Here is a 24362-nt window from a genome sequence, read left to right as displayed (position 1 = left end):
ATTACTAAAGAAAATGCCCTTAAATCATGAATCAATAATAAGATATACATTAATTTGAGGGCTCAAAGATTTCAGAGATGAGACATTTTATTTGAGAATGCAAAATGGTCATATATGACAAACTGATCTCATGATATGGCTTGCTTTTATATATGTCTTCAGGGCACAGTAGTTTAGCTCATGATGTCTGAACACTATGCCCCATATTTTGCTAGAAAGTCTAAAAAAGGAAAAAAAAAACACATATCACTATTAAAACAGCCTTCATAAGTCAAAATCTCTTGGATTTTCCATGGCTGAGAAATGAAAAACAACAGAACTGCAGGCCTTTGGCTCTAACTGACTTTTGTTGTAGATAAAAATTGGAGAAATCTGGGAAACAAGAGTAAAAGTGCACTGTTCAAATACTGTGAGTGTTTCTTTGAAGACGAGCTTTCAGTTGATCAGCATCGCACTGTGGCCCTGGGGCAGGTCTGTATGGGTGACCATGGTCCAGCATTTTACTTGTCATGCTGTTTTCCCCTGTGTGTTCCATGTTTTGGAAAATCATATATAAAAGTCTGAGATAAATGATTATGAAGACAGCTACATGCAACTGTGATTAATTAAAAAAATCTGCACGTGATCCCTTAGCCACAAAAGACCTTCTATGTCTCGTTTCAAATGGTCTGTTTACTACCCAAGTGAGTTTTGAAACAAAGGTAACTGATGGACCATTTGTAATCGCATCACAATATATGTGGAGTTTTTAGTGTTAAAATGTTTAAATATCTTTTCCAAATATATAGACTACTGTTTTGTTCTATTTATAGAGTCCTTCTCAGTTTCAAGAGGTCCTATTTTTTAATTGTAGAGCATAGAGCCTGAGCTGTTAGTGTTCTGTTCAGGGAGTTGTACTTGTGCCAATGAGATCAAGGCTGTTAGCCACTTTCTCCTCTAGCATGGTTAGTGCATCTGGTTTTACATTGAGGTATTTTAAAAATTATTATTATTAATTACAAAATATTCACTTTGTATCCCGACTGTAGCCCCTTCCTCATCTCCTTCTAGTCCCACCCTACATCCCTCTTCCTCACTCCCCAATGCCTTCCCTAGTCCACTGACTGGGGAGGTCTTCCTTACTATCTGATCCTAGCCTGTCAATTCTCATCAGGACTGTCTGGATTCTCTTTCTATGTGGGCTCTCTAGGTTGCCCACCAGGAGAAGTGATCAAGGATCAGGCAACCAAGTCCGTGCTCCTGCTTCTCTTACTAGGGAATCCCCATGGATACTGAGCTGCCAATGGGCTACATCTGAGCAAGGGGTCTAGGTCCTTTCCATGCATGGTCCTTAGTTGACTCATCAGTCTCTGAAGGACCCCTCCTTGGGCCCAGATATTTTGGCTCCACAAGGAGACCAACATTGAGGTCTTTGATCTACTTGGATCAGGGTTTTGAGCAGGGTGAGAAATAAGGCTCTATTTGTAGTTTCCTACATGTAGACATCTAGTTACACAGCACCAATTGTTGAAGATGCTATCTTTTTCCATTGTATGGCTTTGGTTCCTCTGTCACAAATCAAGTGTGCATAGGTGTATGGGTTTATTTCTGGGTCTTCAAATCGATTTCATTCATCAACCAGCCTATTTCTATGCCAGTACCATGTAGGCTTTTTCTTTTTAATTAATATTGCTCTATAGTATAGCTTGAGATCAGGTATGGAGATACTTCCAATAGTTCTATTATTGTATAGGATGTTTTTCGCTACTCTGGGCTTTCTGTTTTTTCCATATGAAGTTTAGAATTGCTCTTTCAAGGTCTATGAAAAAGTGTGTTGCTATTTTGATGGGGATTGCATTGAATCTGTAAACTGCCTTGGGTAAGATGGCAATTTTTACTATGTTAATCCTACTGAGCAATGAACATGTGAGATCTTGCCATCTTCTGGTATCTTCTTCAGTTTCTTTCTTCAGAGACTTGTCGTACAGTTCTTTGACTTCCTTGGTTAGAATTACCCCTAGATACTTTATATGATCTTTGGCTGTTATAAAGGGTGTTGTTTGCTTTCCTAATTTCTTTCTAAGCTCTTTTGTTATATGTATATAGAAGGGCTACTGATTTTTTTGAATTAATCTTATATCCAGCCACTTTGCTGACCTCAAGAATCAGCTCTACACTACTCCTGGGCATCTACCCACAAGATGTTCCACAATAAAACAAGGATGTTTGCTCAACCGTGTCAATACCAGCTCAATTCATAATAGCCAGAAACTGGAAACAACTCAGATGTCCCTCGACTGAAGAACATTTACACAATGGAATACTACTCAGCCATTAAAAAAAATGGAAATCATGAAATTTGTACGCAAATGGATAGAGCTAGAAAAGATCATCCTGAGTGAAGTAACATGGACCCAGAAAGCCAAACATAGTGTATACTCACTTATAAGCAGATTTTAGTCCTATAGTACAAGATAGAATACTACAATGCGCAGACCCCAAGAAGATAAGTCCGATGGACATCTAAGGCTGCATGTCAGCCCACTACTTACACAAGCGGGAAAGATCTCTGACACAGACTATGTTGTCTGCTTTTTGATCACTTTCCGCTGATGGGACTTCCCTACTAGGTCACAGAGGAGGAAGGTGAACTCAGTCCCAATGTGAATAGATGAGCTTGGGTGTCTGGGTTGGAAAGAGAGGATGTGGGAAGGAGGATGGTGCTGGGAGGGACCTATGACCAAGATGTAAATTAACTTAACAAAAATTTTAAAAAGTACACACAAAAATGTTTAAATATACCCATAATAAATTTGACTATGTTCATTTATTCAGTTTTGTCTTGAGTCATGGTCTCTTTATGGAATTATGGCTGACCTTATAGCCCTTCCTCTATCTCCAGAGTATTGGGATTAAAGGTTGTCAGTCCTATTTATAATTCTATGACATGATCATCACTTACTTTATTACTATTTGATGAATATTTTCACTGTTGTTTTAAGGGTTTGCTTGGATTTAAAAAATGTTATTTACAAAGATAAGTCTATTTTTGAAATTATTTATTTATTTTTTTAATTATTGTTTATTCACTTTGTATCCCCCCTTTACCTCATTCTCTCCTCCCCTCCCAATCCCATGCTCTTTCCCTCTTCCCCACCCCTGTCCCTCTCCCAGTCCACTGATAGGGAGGTCTTCCTCCCTTTCCTTCTGATCCTAGTCTATCAGGTCTCATTAGGAGTGGCTACATTGTCTTCCTCTGTGGACTGGTAAGGTTGCACCCCCCTGAGGGGAAGGTGATCAAAGAGCAGACCAATCAGTTCATGTCAGAGACAATCCCTGTTCCAGTTACTATGGAACCCACTCGGACACTAAACTGCCATGGGCTACTTCTGTGCAGGGGTTCTAGGTGACCTCCATGAATGGTCCTTGGTTGGAGTAGAAGTCTCAGAAAAGACCCCTGGGACCAGATATTTTGGTTCTGTTGCTCTCCTTGTGGAGCTTCTGTCTCCTCCAGGTCTTTCTATATCCCCCTTCTTTCAAAAGATTCCCTGCTCTCCTCCCAAAGTTTGGTTGTAAGTCTTAGCAAAAGCTTTGATATTCTGTAGGGTACAGTCTTTCAGAGGCCCTCTGTGGTAGGCTCCTGTCCTGTTCCCTGTTTTCTCCCTCTTCTCATGTCCATCCTCTTTGCCTTTCTGAATGAGCTCATCTTCTTAATTCTATGGAGTTCAGGATTTTTAAAACAGGAAATGGGTCTTCCTATGCCAATTAATGTAATCAAGATAACTCCCTAGGAGGTATGCCCAGAGACCCATCTCCCTGATTATTCTGCATTCTTCAAATTGAGAGATAACATTATTGGTAGACTGTTGATGGTCACACCTCTAATTTGTTTTTTTTTTTTTAATTGATTGCTTTAAATGGTCTTTCAGATTTTCTGGTTCTGATTACTAACTTGCCCTGTTTAACCAGTTAGCACCATGAAATTTTCTTCAGCGGAATCAAGTTGTTGCCAACCTCTCTTGGTGAAATAGCCTCCAGGAGATGACTCCACAGAGTTTGCAGCACACCTGAATTCCATTGAGAACATAGAGAGATTCTTTCCTTGTTCCTGTTCTCACTTTCACTATTCATGATGTCATAGTGACATTGGATTGCTATCTGTGATGGGTCTTAAACAGAGTGTTCCTGGCACATAGATTGATCAAATAATATTTTTGTTATTGTTATTGTTCCAAAGTGTGTCTGATTAACAACTCTAAAGCTTGACAGTTTAAAGAAAATATTTTTCACAATAAAACTGAAACACTTTTAACAGTTGATTGGTACATAATATCTTAATATTTTATAACCTTCATTACACAAGAAGCCTTGCTTTCTGATTTCTATGGCTTCTTTTTATCAACTATTTTTATTTATGTCAATTCCATTATAAACCATAAAAATCTTGTTGTGGATAATGTTATCCCTCCATGTTTTTGTTCCAAGCTTAGCTAATATCTCATTGCTGAATCCTTCTACTGAAAGATTTTGCCAGAAATCCCAGCCATCTCTGTCAAACAACTTTGGTATCAAGCTAGTAAAATTATTTCACTTTATCATGGAATAATATATGTTATTGCTTTGCAGTTGTTGTTGTCTTAAGTTCCTTGTTCTACATTCAAAATATAATGTAAGATTTGACTTCATCTCTAGTTTGGAGCATAAACTAACTACTGTGTTTCTGATGGTCTAGTGTATGATTTTCTAACATGATTGGAGACATGCAGTCACAATAGAGTCATTGTGGCAATGTGCCCATGTGGAAAAGAGCATATTGGCATTTTAACATATCATTGTATAGTGATTTGTACACCAGAACAATTCAATACTTTTTGCAGCTATGATTTTCAGTTTTCCTAAAGGAAAATAGGAGAGATTTTCAGAAAGGACATGATCAGAAAAAAAAAAAAATCTTTAAAAGCCAGTAAATGAATTTATCAAACTCTAAGTCATCAGAAAACTGAGACTACAGTAATTATTGGTATTTAATAGATAGCCTCAATATAAGCAAGCTAAAATAGATATGTATAGATTCGTCTGTGATGAAAAACATTTTTGTGAGGATAACACTCTCTTCTATGCCAAAAACTTCCATTTATTGACATGTATTTTACATGAGGTAAACTGAAGAACTGATTGAACTTTGGATAGATTGTTTAAACTATTGATAATTTCCAATGTGTAGTATTTTTCACAATTGACATTTTTGTAATTATTATACATTTCTGATATATATACATATATGTGATAAGCATATGATACATACCTATGAACAAAATATATGAACATATACATATAAACAAAAGCCACCACTCATATCCACCCAAAGCAGTGACATTTTTCTTCAGCCATTTCCAGAATATGAGAAATATGTTCATTGATATGATTAATAGAGTAATAGTCTGTTTTTAGGTGTGGTCACTGAATCTCAAAAAAATAGCATATAGTTACTAATTTGAAATAGAAATAATTTTTATTCTGTTTGCAGTAAAATCATTAATATTATGTGACACAATTTATTTAATCAGACCCTTAAGATCATAGATCAACAGTTATTTATATCGTAATGATATCTGTAATCTCAAAGATTATATTAAAGGCACTGAGTTAATAATATTTTAATAGGAAGAAAATTATAGTTAAAATACTCTTATGGAAGTGTTTTAACTATTAGATTTTTTTTTTTTACAATTCCATTTGAAACTATGACTTAACTTTTCAGATATTGCATAATTATTTAATTACATGTCTCAGGAGCTGACAACATGTTGAATAATTGGGGAAAATAGTGTGCAGTGTGCCCTTCACAAGAAATTTCCTACTAGTAGAAATTGAAACTGTGCACCACACCTGCATGCACACATATATGCAACACACACACACACACACCACAGGCACAGTGGCAGACACAGATTATCTGGAAACAAAATGAATGAAAGTTCATATATGATTGTGCAAAGGTAGAATACAATTTATCTGATAGGTACAGACTGGAATGGGTCTTGCTGTTATTAGCAAAGTTTTCAAGATGTTGATAAATGTGATAGCTATAAGTGATGGTTGATGCCAATTGTCAGCCTGAGAGAATCTAAAATTATCAAGTGATAAATGGACCTTTAGTCATCCCTGTGGGAGACTCTAGTGACTACATTATTTTCAGTAAGAAGAGTTTCCCACTGGGAGTCTCACCATTGCATTACTGGGGCATAGATTTTGTCATAGAAAAAATGGAACTGGGGAGTGGCGTGTGTCCATTGCTTTCTGCTTCTTGACTGCATAAAATACTCATGATTTCTTGAAACAGAATCCTGTGCTCAAAGGCAGCATCTGAAGACACTGTTTATGTTCCTCCTGATGAAATGCTGTTTTAGCTACTTTGTACCCTCTTTCTTTCTCTGTCTACTTCCTCCCAGTCCTTTCATCATAGTGTCTATGGTGAGCTGAGTATTTTTGAATTTGAAATTTGAAAGAATACATTATGTATTACATAAACCTTAGAACCTGCAAAAACAATTTATTTTAATTATAAGTATTAAAGAAAGCAGATTCAAAAGGAATCATCTTGCCTCCTAGAAAGGTCTTTGATGGGTCCAGGATTTCAGAATCTTCCAAGAAGAAAAACATTAACAGGAACCAGGACGGCTGACAGAGGTTTCACATGTTCATAAATAGTTTACTTGAGGAAAGGGGGGACTTTTAAAAAAGAACAATATGTAGTAAGGCGTGGTGGAATTGTCGCATAAATGGTTAATTGTTACCATTTTTTTCAAGAACAAAGTGCTGCATTTTGGTGGAATGACATAACCAATGACTGTCATTGATATCTAGTCATTTGAGCACCATTAACACTTCATTTGTGCACAGTTAATTACATAGAGGATTTTGTACTTGATAATAATAATAATAATAATAATAATAATAATAATAATAATAATAGCTTATTGAGCCTGCAAGCCTGAGGTTGGCAATATTATTATTGATCCTAAAGAATGTGTTTGTAAAATAACTCATGAAACATGGATATATGAAAACCACGATGACGATTTTCAACTTGTACAGGAGGAAAAAGGCAAAAAAAAAAAAGCCACAAAAAGTTTTATCTTTAAATCAGAGGTACCATTGTAACTGGAAAAATTAGAAAGTAAAAATTAGGACAGGATGGGAGATAAAATTATGTTGACTTGGAAGATTTGAGTAACTACAAACAACTGGGTAACTGACATTATTTTCAACATAATAAGGCTTTATTTTTCTTTGTATTTTCTTCTCTTTCAGGCTGATGTCATCGATGTGAGTTATGGAACTACAGATGACCTGAAACGGATTACAAAGTTGAAAAATGTAACAAATCAAATTGCACTCCTGAAATTAGGAAAATTCCCACTGCTGTATAAGGTCAGTCCAAAGGCTCTTATTTGGTGAGAGAGTAAGTCAATTCTTTTTTTTAAATTTTTTATTTTTCTTTTTAGTTACAATTTGTTAACTCTGTGTCCCAGCTGTATCCTGCTCCCTCATTCCCTCCTCCTCCCCAACTCCCTCCCTGGTCTCCTCCCTGGAGGAGCAGTCCTGTTAGGCCACAGAGGAGGACTTTGCAGCCATCCTTGAAGATACCTGATAAAACAGGGTCAAATGAAAGGGGAGGAGGTCCTCCCCTATCAGTAAGTCAATTCTTTTGTGCTGTTTGTGGTAGGTGCTTTTGAAATTATGGAGAGGGAGACAGAGAAGGGCAGGGACAGAGACAGAGACAAAGATATGCACACAGAGAAAAAATTATCATTTTGAAAATATAATAAATTAAGATCTTTAATGAAAAGAAATTGACGTTTGTATTTCTTAATGGAGGGTAAACCCAAATTTGGGGTTGAGTGAGTCTGTGAGCTCCTAGCCAAGGAGTGTGCCTGTATAAAGGTACACATAGAAACTGCTGACATAAAGAACCTGAGCTCCCTCTTCTCAGAACATATGGGAAAATTCCAACCTGTTGTCAAAACTGGCTCATGTGCATGCATCCTATAGATCAAAATTTAACTGACTTATGCTCATCTGTGATTAATTTTGTAAACTGTAACTTCACAGTTACTGCCTGTGCTCAGTAATCCAATTAAATATAATAGGCTAAGGAGGTGTAGAAATTTCATTTATTTTGTTTAAATTGAATTTATTAACATTTATCTACTAGAAGCATTTATATAATTAAAGCAGGTCAAACTAAATACTGGATAAGGATCTAACACAATATATATTCAGGACTGCTGCCTATTGTTTCTTTATTTGTTTAGAAAGAATATTCATTGTGGTTATGTAACAAGAAGACCCTTGTTCGGAAGATAAATTCAACGTTTTCTTATACATTCTTAAATGGTTTTGCTAATGCCCAAGCCCAGTATTTCCATAAAACTATTGGATGAACTGGTAAGAAAAAAAAGAGGCCAGGCATAGTGGTATATATGTCTAGTTCCAGAACTCGGGTGGCAGAGGCAGGTTAATCTGTAAGCTTGGGGCTAGCCTTGTCTACTTGGCTCACTGTTTCAAAGAAACAAAGGATAAAAGAAAAGAGGGAAGAAATGAAAGAAGATAGGATGAGGACTTTCTGTACTTATTTTTTATTATCTTCAAATATGTATTTATATTTAATCAGTGTCAAATCATGCACACCTGGTTAAAAATGTGAATGTTTTTAAAATTATTTTTATTAATTACAGTTTATTCACTTCATATTTCCCATGTAGTTCCCTCCCTCCTCCCCTCCCAATCCTACCCTCCCTCCCTCTTCCCAATCCATGCCCCTCTTCCAGTCCACTGATAAGGGAGGTCCTCCTCCCCTTCCCTCTGTTCCTAGTCTATCAGGTCTCATCAGGAGTGGCTCATTGTCTTCCTCTGTGGCCTGGTAAGGACACTCCACACTCAGGGAGAGGTGATCAAAGAGCAGGCCAATTAGATCGTGTCAGAGACAGCCCTGTTCCTTACTATGGAACCCACTTGGACACTAAATTGCCATGGGCTACCTCTGTGCAGGGGTTCCAGGCCATCGCACGAATGGTTCTTGGCTGGAGTATTAGTTTCAGAAAAGATCCCTGTGCCCAGGCTTTTTGGATCTGCTACTCTCCTTGTGGAACTCCTGTCCTCTCCAGGTCTTACTATCTCCCACATCTTTCATAAGATTACTTGCACTTTGCCCAAAATTTGACTATGAGTCTCAGTATCTGCCTAGATACCCTGCAAGGTAGAGACTTTCAGAGGTCCTCTGTGGTAGACACCTGTCCTATTCCCTGTTTTCTCCCTCCTCCGATGTCCATCCTCTTTGCCTTTCTGAATGGGGATTGAGCATCTTAGCCAGAGTCCTCCTTCTTGATTAGCTTCCATAGGTGTACAGATTTTTAGTATGTTTATCCTATATTATATGTCTAATATCTACTTATGAGTGAGTATATGCCCTGTGTGTCTTTCTGCTTCTGGGAATACCCCACTCAGGATGATATTTTCCAGATCCCACCATTTACCAGCAAATTTCATGATTTCCTTTTTTATTTATTATTATTATATTTCATGTTTTTTATTGCTGAGTAATATTCCATTGTGTAGACGTACCACACTTTCTGTATCCATTCCTCAACTGAGGGGCATCTGGGCTGTTTCCAGCTTCTGGCTATTACAAATAAAGCTGCTACAAACATGGTTGAGCAAATGTTCTTGTTGTATACTTGAGTGTCCTTTGGATATATGCCTAAGAGTGGTATAGCTGGATTTTGAGGAAGCACTATTCCTAATTGTCTGAGAAAGCACCAGAATGATTTCCAGAGTGGTTGTACAAGTTTACATTCCCACCAGCAGTGAAGGAGGGTTCTCCTTTCTCCATATCTTCTCCAGCATGTGTTGTCACTTGAATTTTTATTTTAGGTTTTTTTTTTTTTAATTTTATTTTTTTCTTATCAGTTACATTTTATTAACTCTGTATCCCAGCCGTATCCCACTCCCTCATTCCCTCCCAATCCCACCCTCCCTCCCTCATCTCCACCATGCCCCTTTCCAAGTCCACTGATGGGGGGGGACCTCCTCCCCATTCATCGGATCCTCTTTTATCAGGTACCCTCAGGACTGGCTGCGAAGACCTCCTCTATGGCCTAACAGGACTGATCAAAACAAAAAGACTGCCTACAGATTGGGAAAGAATCTTCACTAACCCTTTATCTGACAGAGGACTAATATCCAGTATATACAAAGAACTAAAGAAGCTGAAAAACAGCAAACCAAGTAATCCACTTAAAAAATGGGGAACAGAGCTAAACAGAGAATTCTCGACAGAGTAATATTGAACGGCAGAGAAACACTTTAAGAAATGCTCAACCTCATTAGCCATCAGGGAAATGCAAATCAAAACGACCCTGAGATATCACCTTACACCCATCAGAATGGCCAAAATGAAAAACTCAAGTGACAACACATGCTGGAGAGGTTGTGGAGAAAGGGGAACCCTCCTCCACTGCTGGTGGGAATGTAAACTGGTACAACCACTCTGGAAATCTATCTGGTGTTTTCTCAGACAATTAGGAATAGTGTTTCCTCAAGACCCAGCTATACCACTGCTAGGTACATACCCAAACTTTGCTCAAGTCACTTGAGTTTTTGATCTTAGCCATTCTGATGGGTGTAAGGTGAAATCTCAGTGTCATTTTGATTTGCATTTCCCTGATGACTAAGGACTTTGAACATTTCTTTAAGTATTTCTCTGCCATTAGATATTCCTCTCTTGAGAATTCTGAATGTTTTGAAAATAAAAATGTGCAATTTTTTTTGCTGGACAATCTTTTAAAGTACAATAAATCCTTTAAAATATTCATGTATAGCTAAAGAAAACTTTCTCAACTAATATGTTCTATTTCGTGAAAAAATTAAGAAACACAGTCATGGTCAGTAAAACACACAATTCTGTGCTGAAACCATCTGGCTCTGGGCTTATTTTGTATGTGAGACTTTGGATGACAGCTTTTATTTCCTTAGGGTATGTAGGATTATTTAATTTATTTACCTGATCTTGATTCAGCTTTGGTAAATGAAATCTATCAAGAAAAATTGTCCATTTCATTTATATTTTCAAATTTTGTTGGATATAGGCTTTTGAAGTAGGACCTAGTGATTCTTTGGATTTCCTCAGTGTCTATTGTTATGTTCCCCTTTTCATTTCTGATTTTGTTGATTTGGACAATGTGCCTCTGTCTTTTAGTTAGTTTGGCTAAGGGTTTCTCTACCTTGTTGATTTTCTCATAGAACTAGCTCTTGGTGTCGTTGATTCTTTGTACTGTTTTCTTTGTTTTTAGTGTATTGATTTCATACCTGAGTTTGATTATTTCTAGCTGTCTACTCCTTTTGAGTGTATCTGCTTCTTTTTTTTCCTTAGCGCTTTCAGGTGAACCATTAACTTGCTTTCATGAGATGCCTCAATTTTCTTTATGAAGGCACTTAGTGCTATGAAATTTCCTCTTAGCACTGATTTCATTGTGTCCCATAAGTTAGGTAAGTTGTACTTTAATTTTCATTAAGTTCTGGGAACTATTTAATTTCTTTCTTTATTTCCTCCCTGACCCAATTGTCATTGTGTAGAGAGTTCTTCAGTTATCATTTGTGTGTAGGCTTTTTGTTATTTGCTATTGTTGAGGTCTAGTTTTAGACCACTGTGGTCCGATATGATACAAGGAATTATTTCAATTGTCTTGTATCTGTTTAGGCTTGCTTTGTTCCAGACTATATGGTCAATTTTGCAGATGGTTCCATGAGGTGCTGAGAAGATATACTCTTTTTTGTGTTTGGGTGAAAGGTTCTGTAGACATCTACTAGGTCCATTTGATTTAAGACCTCTGTAAGTGTCATTATTTCTCTGTTTAGCTTCTGTCTCAATGATCTATCCCTTGGTGAGAGTGGGGTGTTGAGAATCTCCCACTATTAAGGTGTCGGGATCAAAGTATGATTTAAGCTTTAATAAAGTTTCTTTGACATGTGCAGGAGCCCTTGTGTTTGATGCATACATGTTCAGGATTGTGATGTCCTCCTGGTGGATTTTTCTTTTGATGTGTCCCTCTCCATCTCTTTTGGTTTTTGTTTTTGTTCGGTTGAAAGTCTATTTTATTAGGTATTAGGATGGCTACTCCAACTTGCTTCTCGTGTTCATTTCCTTGGAAAACCTTTTCCAGCCTTTTACTCTGAAGTAGTGTCTCGCTTTGTTGCAGAGATATGTTTCTTGAATGCAGCAGAATGTTATATCCTGTTTCTGCAACTAATCTGTTAGTCTGTGTCTTTTTATTGGATAAATATACTAAAATATATAGTCCTAAAGAAGCTAAGCAAAAATGAAGGAAAATGCTTAATCCTCATTCAGAAGGGCAAACAAGATAGACATAAGAAGTAGTAGAAGACAAAGAACAGGACAGGAACCTTCCACAGAGACATCTAAAAGACTCTACCCACTGGGGTATCAAAGAAGATACTGAGACTCATAGCCAAACTCTGGGAAGAGTACCAGGATCCTTATGGAAGAAGAAGGAGATAGAAAGACCTGGAGGGGACAGGAACTGCACAAGGACAACAACAGAGACAAAACACCTGGGACCAGGGAGTCCTGAAGAGACCAATACACCAACTAAGAGCCATGCATGGAGAGGACATAGAGCCTCTGTTCAAAGGAAAACCATTGGCTGTGCTGTTTCTAAGTGAGTTCCCTAGTAATGGGAACAGGGACTATCTCTGACATGAACTCAGAGACAGGTTCTTTGATCACCTCCTCTGGGGGGCGGTGCTGCCTTTCCAGGCCACAGAGGAATATGATGAAGCCAACCTTGATAAGACATGATAGGCTAGGATCAGATAGAAGGGGAGAAGGTCCTTCCCTATGAAGGGAGTAGGAAAAGGGCATGGGGGAGAAGAGGGAAGGTGGGTAGGATTGAAGGGGGGGAGGGGTCTGCAGTGGGATGTAAAGATAATAAATTGTAATAAGTGAATAAGTTAATTAATTAAATTAAAAAAGAAAACAATGATAATTTTGTGGCCACAACTTAAAACAGGCACATTGACAAATTTTCAGAAAGACACAAACTACTAAAACCCATAGGGATAAAATTTCATTTTAATATGGAAAGATCTCCCATGCTCATGGATTGGTAGGATTAACATAGTGAAAATGGCTATTCTACCAAAAACTATCTGCAGATTCAATGCAATTCCCATCAAAGCACCAACAATAATTTATAGACCTTGAGATAAAAATTATCAACTTCATGTGGAGAAACAAAAATCCCAGAATTTCCAAAATGATCCTGTATAACAAGAAATCGTCTGAAGGCTTCTCAATCCCTGATCTCAAGCTGTACTGCAGAGCAATAGTGATAAAAACTGAATGGTATTGACATAGAAACAGAAAGGTGGATCAACTGAACCAAACAGAAGACCCAGAAATAAACCAACACACCTATGAATACTCGATTTTTGACAAAGAAGCCAAAACCATTCAATGGAAAAAGACAGCATCTTCAACAAAGGGTGCTGGTCCAACTGCACGTCTACATGCAGAAAATGAAAATAGATCCATATTTATCACCCTGCACCAAACTAAAGTCCAAGTGGATCAAAGACCTCAACATAAAACCAGACACATTAAATCACTTAGAAGAAAAAGTGGGGAAGACTGTAGAACTCATTGGCACAGGAGACAACTTCCTGAACAGAACACCAACAGCCCAGGCTCTAAGAGCAACAATCAATAAATGGGACCTCATGAAACTGAAAAGCTTCTGTAAAGCAAAGGACACCATCATCAATCATGAAATTTGCAAGAAAATGGTGGGATCTAGAAAAGATCATCCTGAGTGAGGTATCCCAGAAGCAGAAAGACATACAGTATCTATTCACTTAAAAGTGGTTACTAGACCTGTAAGATAGGATAAACATACTAAAATCTGTACATCTAAAGAAGATAAACAAGAAAGAGGGACAGGAATAACGATAGGAGTCACTTGAGTTTTTATCTTAACCATTCTGATGGGAGTAAGGTGAAATCTCAGGGTGGTTTTGATTTGCATTTCCCTGATGACTAAAGACACTGAGCATTTCTTTAAGTGTTTCTCTGCCATTTGGTATGCCTCTATTGAGAATTCTCTGTTTAGCTCTGTACCCCATTTTTAAATTTGGTTACTTGATTTGTGCTTTTTAACTTCTTGAGCTCTTTATATATTCTGGATATTAGACCTCTGTCAAATGTAGGGTTGGTGAAGATCCTTTCCCAACCTGTAGGCTGTCGTTTTGTTCTGATGACAGTGATCTTTGCTTTACAGAAGCTTTAAAAAAAACTCTCTTATAATATACACAATCATTGAATAATATTTGTAGATTCAGGCAAGTGTAAAGACAGAAAGACATCATCAATCACTAAATCTACCTTAACTCACATTTCATAATTGGTAGAATAATACATTAGACTCATACACATCAACCAGCATTATGTTGTTTCCCACTTCTATTGAAAATATCCATTGGGTTCACCTCTACAAATGCAGAATCATTTCTTCATGTGTGTATATGTCTGTATATATATATGTGTGTGTGTGTGTGTGTGTGTGTGTGTGTGTGTGTGTGTATATACACATATATATTGCTGTTAATATTTTTTCATTTTATTGACTTAAAATTCTTTATTTTTTTATTTTATGCTACTGCTCAGTATATTAAAGATATTTTCCTATTTATGCATCTGAAATTTTTACATAGACAAATATAATCTGGTAACAAACACAGATTTTTTTCTTCTAATTCTGATTTTTTTTTCATTTCATTTTCTCATCTTATTACTCAGACAAGACTGTGAGTACAGTGAAGAATGGAAATAATGAGAGGGGATAGCCTCGCATGAGTCATTATTTTTGTGGAGATGTGACTGACTTCTCACCATTAACTTTTATGTTTATGTGTTCTTACATTTGCTCTTAACGGGAGGAAGTTCCTGTGTATTCTTTGACTTTTTTTCATGATGGGGTGACAGAGTTGTTTAATGTTTTTTTGGTCAATATAGTCATCTACTTTTTCTCTTTGATCCTGTTGTTGTGTATGATCACACTGATTTCAATTAAAACAATTATCAATGTACTTCATTGAAAGCACTCTTCTATCATTATTTTGTATTTATTAGGAGAGATTTCTTTATCTGATATTATGTGGATACTTCTTTTATGTACTCACTTGTAACAGTAAACATCTCTATTTGTTTTTTTGTTTGTTTGTTTGATTGACTGATTGATTTTCTCTGTTGAAATAGCCTTGCAAATCTAGAATAATAGTTGGCTTGCTGCACTTTCTATTTTATACGTTTTATAAATTTTACTTACTGATGTTTGTGAGAGATTTTCAATCTGTGTTTATATGAGGTATTACTTTGTACCTTTTTTGATCTTATAACGGCCTTTTATTGTAGTAGGTTGAATCTGACCTTGAAGGATGAGGAGGTCTCCCTCTTTTTGTTTTCTGGAGAACATTGTGAAGTGCTGGTATACATTCTTCCCTAAATGATGAGTAGACTTCACAAGTGAATTAACATGAGCATGGAGTTTTATTTTTGATACTATTATTAAGATGAAATTTTCTTTTTTTACTTTTTTATTTCAGGTTAATTGTATATATTTTAATAGAGGTTAAAATAGCAGAAATAAATATAAAACTTTCAAAATGTTACTGAGAATAGGTTAATATTCTTCGAAATTTATCATTTCCTGTAGTATAATAACCCTTACCATATGATTCTGACAGGATAAATTAACAAACTATTCATCTAAATATTAAATGATGAGTTTCATTAAATTTCATGAAATTTTTTTTTATTTATTATTTTTTATATTAATTACAGTTTATTTACTTTGTATTCCAGCTGTAGCCCCCTCCCTCTTTTCCACCCAATCCCACCCTCCATCCATCCTCTCCTTCCTGCCCCTCTCTAAGTCCACTGATGGAGGAGGTCCTCCTCCCCTACCATCTGATCCTAGTTTATCAGGTCTCTTCAGGGACAACTACAATGTCCTCTTGTGTGGCCTAGCAAGGTTGCTCCTCCCTCGGGAAGGGGGGTCAAAGAGCCAGCCACTGAGTTCATGTCTGAGACAGTCCCAATTCCCCTAACTAGGGAATCCACTTGGATACTGAGCTGTGATGGGCTATATCTGGGTAGGGGTTCTAGGTTACATCTATACATGGCCCCTGGTTGAAGAAAACAGTCTCAGAAAAGACCCTTGGGCCCAGATATATTTGGTCCTTGTGGAGCTCCTGTCCTCTCCAGCTCATACTAACTCTCACTTATTTCATATGATTACCTGCACTCTGCCGAAGGTTTGGTTATGAGTCGTAGCATCTGTTCTGATACTCTGCTAGGTATAGTCTTTCAGGGGCCCTCTGCAGTAGGCTCCTGTCCTGTTAACTTGTTTTCTCCTATTTCCAATGTCCATCCCATTTATCTTTCTAAATGAGGATTGATCATCTTACCAGGGTCCTCTTTGTTGTTTATCTTCTTTAAGTGTACAGATTTTAGTATGTTTGTCATATCTTATAGGTCTAGTACCCACTTTTAAGTGAGTATAAACCATTTGTGTCTTTCTGCTCCTGGAATACCTCACTCAGGATGATCTTTTCTAGGTCCCACCTTTTGCCTGCATAGATCATGATTTCCTTGTTTTTAATTTCTGATTGGCATTCCATTCTGTAAAAGTACCACAATTTCTGTATCCATTCCTCTACTGATGGACATCTGGGTTGTTTCCAGGTTCTGGGTATTATGAATAAATTTGTTACAAAGATGGTTGAGCAAATGTTCTTGTTGTGTACTTGAGCATCTTTTGGATATATGTCTAGGAGTGGTATAGCTGATCTCGAAGAAGCACTATTCCTAGTTGTCTGAGACATGAGCCTACCACAAAGGGTCTCTGAAAGACTATCTAGCAGTGTATCAAAGCAGATGCTGTGACTCATAGCAAACCTTTGGCAGGGAATCTTATGAAAGAAGGGGAGAGAGTAAGACCTGGACAGGAAAGGAGCTCCACAAGGACCTAATATATCTGGGCACAGAGGTCTTTTATGAGACTGTATCTTCAATCAAGGACCATGCATGGATATAACCTAGAACCCCTGCTCAGATATAACCCATGGTAGCTCAGTATCCAAGTGGGTACCCTATTAAGGGGAAGAGGAACTATTTCTGACACAAACTCAATTGCTGGCTCTTTGACACCTCCCCCTCCAAGGGAGGAACAGCCTTGCTAGGCCACAGAGATGGACATTGCAGCCAGTCCTGAAAAAACCTGATAAGGTAGGATCAGATGGAATGGGAGGAGACCTCCCCTATCTATGGACTTGGAAAAGGGCAGGGAGTTGATGAGGGAGGGAAGACGGAATTGGGAGAGAATGAGGGAGCGGACTACAGCTGGGATACAAAGTTAATAAATTATAACTAATATTTAAAAAATAAAATAATAAAAAACCTCAAGTGACAACATATGCTGTAGAGGATGTGGAGAAAGGGGAACTCTCCTCCATTGCTGGTGAGAATGTAAACTGATACAACCACTTTGGGTATCAGTCTGGCACTTTCCCAGACAATTAGAAATAGAGCTTCCTCAAGATCCAACTATACCACTGCTAGGTGTATATCCAAAATATCCTCATGTACTCAAGAAGAAAATTTCCTCAACCATGTTTGTAGCAGCTTTATTTGTAATAGCCAGAATCTGGAAACAACCCAGATGTCCGTCAACGGAGGAATGGATACAGAAATTGTGGTACATTTCCAAAATGGAACACTACTCAGCAATTAAAAACAAGGAAATCATGAAATTTGCAGGAAAATGGTGGGATCTAGACAAGATCATCCTGAGTGAGGAACTCAGAAACAGAAAGACACATATGATATATACTCACTTGTAAGTGGATATTAGACATATAATATGAAATTTCAAGTTAAGGGGCTGTAGTGATAGCTCAGTGGCAAAGAACACTTTCAGTTTTTGTAGAGGACTAGCGATATACTTTGCCTGCCTGTTTGTATTGTAGTTTGTCATAATCTCATCCTACAATTATACAAAGATCTACATATTTCCTGAAAAATTAGTCTTATTCATGGAGTTCAAAGCTGTTTAAAAAAATTGACGTTTCTCTCCCATCAGCCTTTTTAGCAGCTTGGCACCATGAAAGCAAACAAGAAAATAGGAGGCTGCTAGATATATTCTAGTATATTTTTTCTATTTTATGAAACCAAGGCATGTGGTGCTTTCAGCAATAAGAATCTTATCTACCTCTGAGAACAACCAAGAAAAATGGCAAGAGCCCATGTTGTTTTGGCAGACTGTGAGACTCACTTTTTTGATGATAAAATATTTCTGATAGGTGTATATGGCAATAAGCACAAAGTTATGCTTCATGTGAGTTGTGGCAATGGTGCTAAGAATGTATGAAAAGCGAGAAATACACTTTTCTTATCCAAACTTTCAAAATATATCTATTTCTTTGTTAGAGGAACCTAGACTGTTTGAATGCCAACTGAATATTTTTGAGCAAAACTCATTCTTTTAAATTAAATCAGTTTATTCACTTTATATCTTGGCTATAGACCCATCTCTTCATCCCTTCCAGTCATACCTTCATTCCCTCTCCTCTTCCTCATCTCCTATACCTCAGAAAAGGGGAGATCCCTTTCCTATCCACCCTAGCTCATCAAGTTGCATCAGGACTGAGCATGTCCTCATCCCCTATGGTCTGACATGGCAGTTTCTCCAGGGGAAAGTGATCAAGAACATGGCAAGTGAGCCCTTGTCTGATGCAGTCCCCACTTTCTTTACTAGAGTACACACTTGAAGCCTAAGCTGCCCATTTGTTACATCTTTGTAGGGGGCTTACATCCAGTTTATGCATGCTCCTTGGTTGATACTTCAGTCTCAGCAAGCTTCTCTGGACCCTGGTTGGTCCTGTTGGTCCTTTTGTGGAGGAGTCCTGTTGGTCTTCTTGTGGAGCTCCTGTCAACTCCAGTTTCTTTTTTCTTTCTTTCCACTTTTCCAAAAGACTCCCTAAACATAGCCCAATGTTGGGCTATAAAGCTCAGCATCTGTTTTGAAGCACTGCTTTTGAGAGTAGGAATCAGACTTGGGAATAGAAAGGGAAAGAGGACAGAAGGCCTGTAGAGAAAAGAGAAACAGAGATCTCTGTGACAAGCTGGAGACCTAAGTCAGGGTAGGCTCCTGGGAGGATATGAGGGTGATTCAAGCAATTATTTTTAGTAGCAGTGGCCTAGAGACTGAACAAGACACCTTCTAACTAAACTGGCCTCCTAGCAGAGGGAGCAGAACCCCAACCCAGCCACAAAACTTCAACCCCAAATCTACCCTGCCTATGCGTTGCTCAGGGACAAAGAGAGCAGAGATTGAGGAAATACCCAACCAAGTTCATTGCTGCCTTATTCATAATAACCAGAAATTGGAAACAACCTACATATCCCTCATTGGAAAAACAGATTAAAAAATGTGTTACAATTACACAATAGAGTATTACTCAGCCATCAAAAAAAAAAATGACATCATAAAATTTCCAGACAAATGGATGGAAGTAAAAAAAAAAAAAAAATAGTGAGGTATTCCAAACTCAGGAAAAAAAAAAAAAGGTATATATTCACTTATATGTGAATATTAGCTGTTAAACCAATGATAACCACGCTACAATGGAAAAGGAATTAATTATTCTGTATATATTAATTAATAGAGGAAATTATTATGGCTCAGTTATTTATAAGCCAACTGTTTTTCAAATAAAAGACACAGAAACTTGTTCGATTTATAATAAGACTTAAAGCACTAGAGCTGGAAGGACATTAACTCTACTATTTTGTCTGCTTACCCAGACAAAATCCCAAATACTTGCTTTTTTCATTTGGGTGACTTCTGCTCCATCAAACCAGTCCTCAGAGCAATCTGTTCTTGGCTATGTGCTCAGGGTTAACAAATGCCTACCTCCTGTCTCCTCTTTGTCTCCATCCTCCTCCTCCTCCTCTCCTCCTGGTCCTAACACCCCATGCCTGGGATTCACAACTCTGCAAACCTCTCTTCCACCCAGCCCAGGCTGTCACCAACTTTATTAGCCAATCAGCGATAATTGAGGAACATTCCTTACATCTCTTGAGAACAGGTGATGGTTTAATATACATAACAATGCACGTGGCAGGGTGGTACCAGAACTCAGGGCACAAAAATCATCATCTGAAAACCCAGTGCACAAAATCCTCCTTTAACACTATAATCCATCAAACCACAAAGAGCAGGTGTGTGTGTGTGTGTGTGTGTGTGTGTACTAGAAGGAACAAATAGATCTTTTTTTATTATAACTTTTTTAAATTTTTTATTAATTACACTTTATTCATTTTGTATCCCCCCATAAGCCCCTCCTTCCTCCCCTCCCGATCCCACCCTCCCTCCCCTTTCTGCATGCATGCCCCTCTCCAAGTACACTGATAGGGGAGGTTTTCCCCTCCTTTCTGATCTTAGTCTATCAGTTCTCATCAAAAGTGGCTGCATTGTCCTCTACTGTGGCCTGGTAAGGCTGCTCCCCCCTCAGGGGGAGGTGATCAAAGAGCAGGTCAATCAGATTATGTCAGAGGCAGTCCCTCTTCCCATTACTAGGTAACCCACTTGGACACTGACCTGGCATGGGCTACATCTGTGCAGGGGTTCTAGGTTATCTCCATGAATAGTCCTTGGTTGGAGTATGAGTCTCTGGGAAGTTCCCTGTGTTCAAATTATCTTGTTCTGTTGCTCTCCTTGTGGAGTTCATGTCCTCTCCAGCTCTTACTATTTCCCACTTCTTACATAAAATTCCATTCACTCTGCCCGACAGTTGGCCATCAGGCTCAGCATCTGCTTTATAGTCTGCAGGGCAGAGGCTTTCAGAGGCCCTCTGTAACAGGTTTCTACGTTGTTTCCTGTTTTCTTCTTATTCTTTTGATGTACATCCTCTTTGCCTTTCAGGGGGGAGGGGATTGAACATTTTAGTTAGGGTCCTCTCTCTTGCTTGGTTTCCTTAGATGCATAGATTTTAGTGGGTTTGTCCTACGTTGTATGTCTATATGAGTGAGTATATACCATGTGTGTCTTTTTGCTTCTGGGACAACTCACTCAGGATGATCCTTTCCAGGTCCCACCATTTACCTGCAAATTTCATGATTACCTTATTTTTCATTGCTGAGTAATATTCCATTGTATAGATGTACCAGAGTTTCTGCATCCATTCTTCAGTTGAGGGGCATCTGGGTTGTTTCCAGCTTCTGGCTATTACAAATAAAGCTGCTACAAACATGGTTGAGCAAATGTCCTTTTTGTGTACTTGAGCCTCTTTTGGATATATGCCTAGGAGTGCTATGGCTGGATCTTGAGGAAGCTCTATTCCTAGTTGTCTAAGAAAGTGCCAGATTGATTTCCAGAATGGTTGTACAAGTTTACATTCCCACCAGCAATGGAGAAGGGTTCCCCTTTCTCCACAACCTCTCCAGCATGTGTTGTCACTTGAGTTTTTGACCTTGGCCATTCTGATGGGTGTAAGGTGAAATCTCAGGGTTGTTTTGATTTGCATTTCACTAATGGCTAATGAGGTTGAGCATTTCTTTAAGTGCTTCTCTGCCATTCGATATTGCTCTACTGAGAATTCTCTGCTTAGCTCTGTTCCCCATTTTTTAATTGGATTACTTGGTTTGATGCTTTTCAGCTTGTTTAGTTCTTTATATATACTGGATATGAGTCCTCTGTCAGATAAAGGGTTGGTGAAGATTCTTTCCCAATCTGTAAGCAATCGTTTTGTTTTGATGATGGTGTCCTTTGCTTTACAGAAGCTTTTCAATTTCATGAGGTCCCATTTATTGATTGCTGCTCTTAGAGCCTGTGCTGTTGGTGTTCTGTTCAGGAAGTTTTCTCCTCTACCAATGAGTTCTAGGGTATTCCCCACATTTTTTTTCTAGCCGAAGCATAACCAACAGACTATAAGAGATGGAAGAAAGAATCTCAGGTGTAGAAGATACAATGGAAGAAAACGATGTATCTGTCAAAGAAAATGTTAAATCCAAAAAAATCCTGACACAGACCATCCAAGAAATCCAAGACAATATGAAAAGACAAAACCTAAGAATAATAGGAATAGAGGAAAAAGAAGACTCCCTTCTCCAAGGCCCAGAAAATATTTTCAACAAAATCATTGAAGAAAATTTCCCCAAGTTAAAGGAGAGGCCAATAAGAATACATGAGGCCTACAGAACACCCAACAAATTTGACCAGAAAAGAAAATCCTCCCGCCACATAATAATCAAAACAGTAAGTATACAGAACAAAGAAAAAATACTAAAAGCTGCAAGGGAAAAAGGCCAAGTAACATATAATGGCAAACCCATTAGAATCACACCTGACTTCTCAACAGACACTATGAAAGCCAGCAGGGCCTGGACGGATATCATGAAGACCCTAAGAGAACACAGATGTCAGGCCAGGCTACTATACCCCGCAAAACACTCAGTCCTCATAGACGGAGAAAACAAATATTCAATGACAAAAACAAATTTCAACAATACCTACAAACAAATCCAGCATTACAGAAGACACTTGAAAGGTAAATACACCACAAAAAATTAGCTTCTTTCAACAAAACACAGGAAATAATTAACCTTACTACAGTAAACCAAAAATCAACCAAGCACACAACCTAATGACCACAGCCAACATCAAAATCAAGGGATCTAACAGCCACTGGTCATTAATCTCTCAACATCAATGGACTCGACTCTCCAATAAAAAGACACAGATTAACAGAATGGATACATAAACAAAACCCAGCAATCTGTTGCATACAAGAAACACACCTAAGACACAAAAATAGATATTATCTGAGGGTAAAAGGTTGGAAGACAACTTTACAAACAAACAGATCCAAGAAGCAAGCAGGAGTAGCCATTCTAATATCTGATAAAATAGACTTTCAACCAAAATTAATAAAAAGAGATGGGGAAGGACACTTCATACTCATCAAAGGAAAATTCCACCAGGAAGACATCACAATCCTGAACATCTATGCCCCAAATACAAGAGCACCCACATTTGTTAAAGAAACATTAATAAAATTTAAACCACATATAGATCCCCACACATTAATAGTGGGAGACTTCAACACCCCACTCTCAACAAAGGACAGGTCAACAAAACAGAAATTAAACAAAGAAACAATAACTCTGACAGAGGTCATGAATCAAATGGACCTCACAGACAGTTACAGAACTTTACATCCAAACACAAAAGAATTTACCTTCTTCTCAGCACCTCATGGAACCTTCTTCAAAATAGACAATATAGTTGGTCACAAAGCAAGCCTCAACAGATACAAGAAGACTGAAATAATCCCTTGTATCTTGTCTGATCACCATGGGATAAAGTTGGACTTCAACAAAAACAACAGAAATAGCAAAAAGCCTACACACACATGGAAACTGAGCAACTTGTTACTAAATGACAGCTGGGTCAGGGAAGAAATAAAGAAAAAAGTTAAAGTCTTCCTAGAACTCAATGAAAATGAAGACACAACATACCCAAACTTGTGGGACACAATGAAAGCAATGCTAAGAGGAAAGTTCATAGCACTAATTGCCTTCAAGAAGAAATTCGTGAGAGCTCATTCAAGCAACTTAATGGCTCACTTAAAAACCCTAGAAAAAGAAGAAGCAGACACACCAAGAAGGAGTAGATGGCTGGAAATAATCAAATTCAGGGCTGAAATCAATCAATTAGAAACAAATAAAACAATTCAAACAATCAATGAAACCAAGAGCTGGTTCTTTGAGAAAATCAACAAGATCGACAAACCCTTAGCCAAGCAAACTAAAAGGCAGAGAGACACCACCCAAATCAACAAAATCAGAAATGAAAAGGGGGACATAACTACAGACACTGAGGAAATCCAAACAATCATTAGGACTTACTTCAAAAGTCTATATGCCACAAAATTTGAAAATCTAAATGAAATGGACAATTTTCTTGATCGATTTGACTTACTAAAGCTGAACCAGGACCAGGTAAATCAACTAAATAGTCCTATATCCCCCAAAGAAATAGATCTTTTTGTAAAAAGAAATAGAAGAGACAGTTTGGGATGATTGAGGGAGAACTTGATGGGAGAATAAAGAAAATGTGGGAGGGATTATGGAGAGAGACATCTAAAACTAAGAGGTATTTGAGAGGCAGTAATGGAAATCTCATACAGTAGAAACTTTATATATATATATATATATATATATATATATATATATATATATATAT

The 24362-nt window shown here is 37.8% G+C and overlaps 1 protein-coding gene across 1 annotated transcript in view; it reads left to right on the top strand.

The window, feature by feature from the left end:
• The window catches only part of Naaladl2 (N-acetylated alpha-linked acidic dipeptidase like 2), a 977666-nt gene that overhangs the window by 377926 nt on the left and 575378 nt on the right, over positions 1-24362 (top strand). The window contains exon 4 of the mRNA XM_055626106.1: positions 7294-7413. Coding sequence (XP_055482081.1) covers positions 7294-7413 — 120 coding nt within the window. The remainder of the gene's footprint in view (positions 1-7293; positions 7414-24362) is intronic.

Source organism: Psammomys obesus, unplaced genomic scaffold (genome assembly GCF_907164565.1).
Source record: "Psammomys obesus unplaced genomic scaffold, mPsaObe1.curated_primary_1811, whole genome shotgun sequence".
Classification (NCBI taxonomy): domain Eukaryota; kingdom Metazoa; phylum Chordata; class Mammalia; order Rodentia; family Muridae; genus Psammomys; species Psammomys obesus.
The sequence above is the reverse complement of the archived record's forward strand: the minus strand, read 5'-3'. Positions and strand labels throughout refer to the sequence as shown.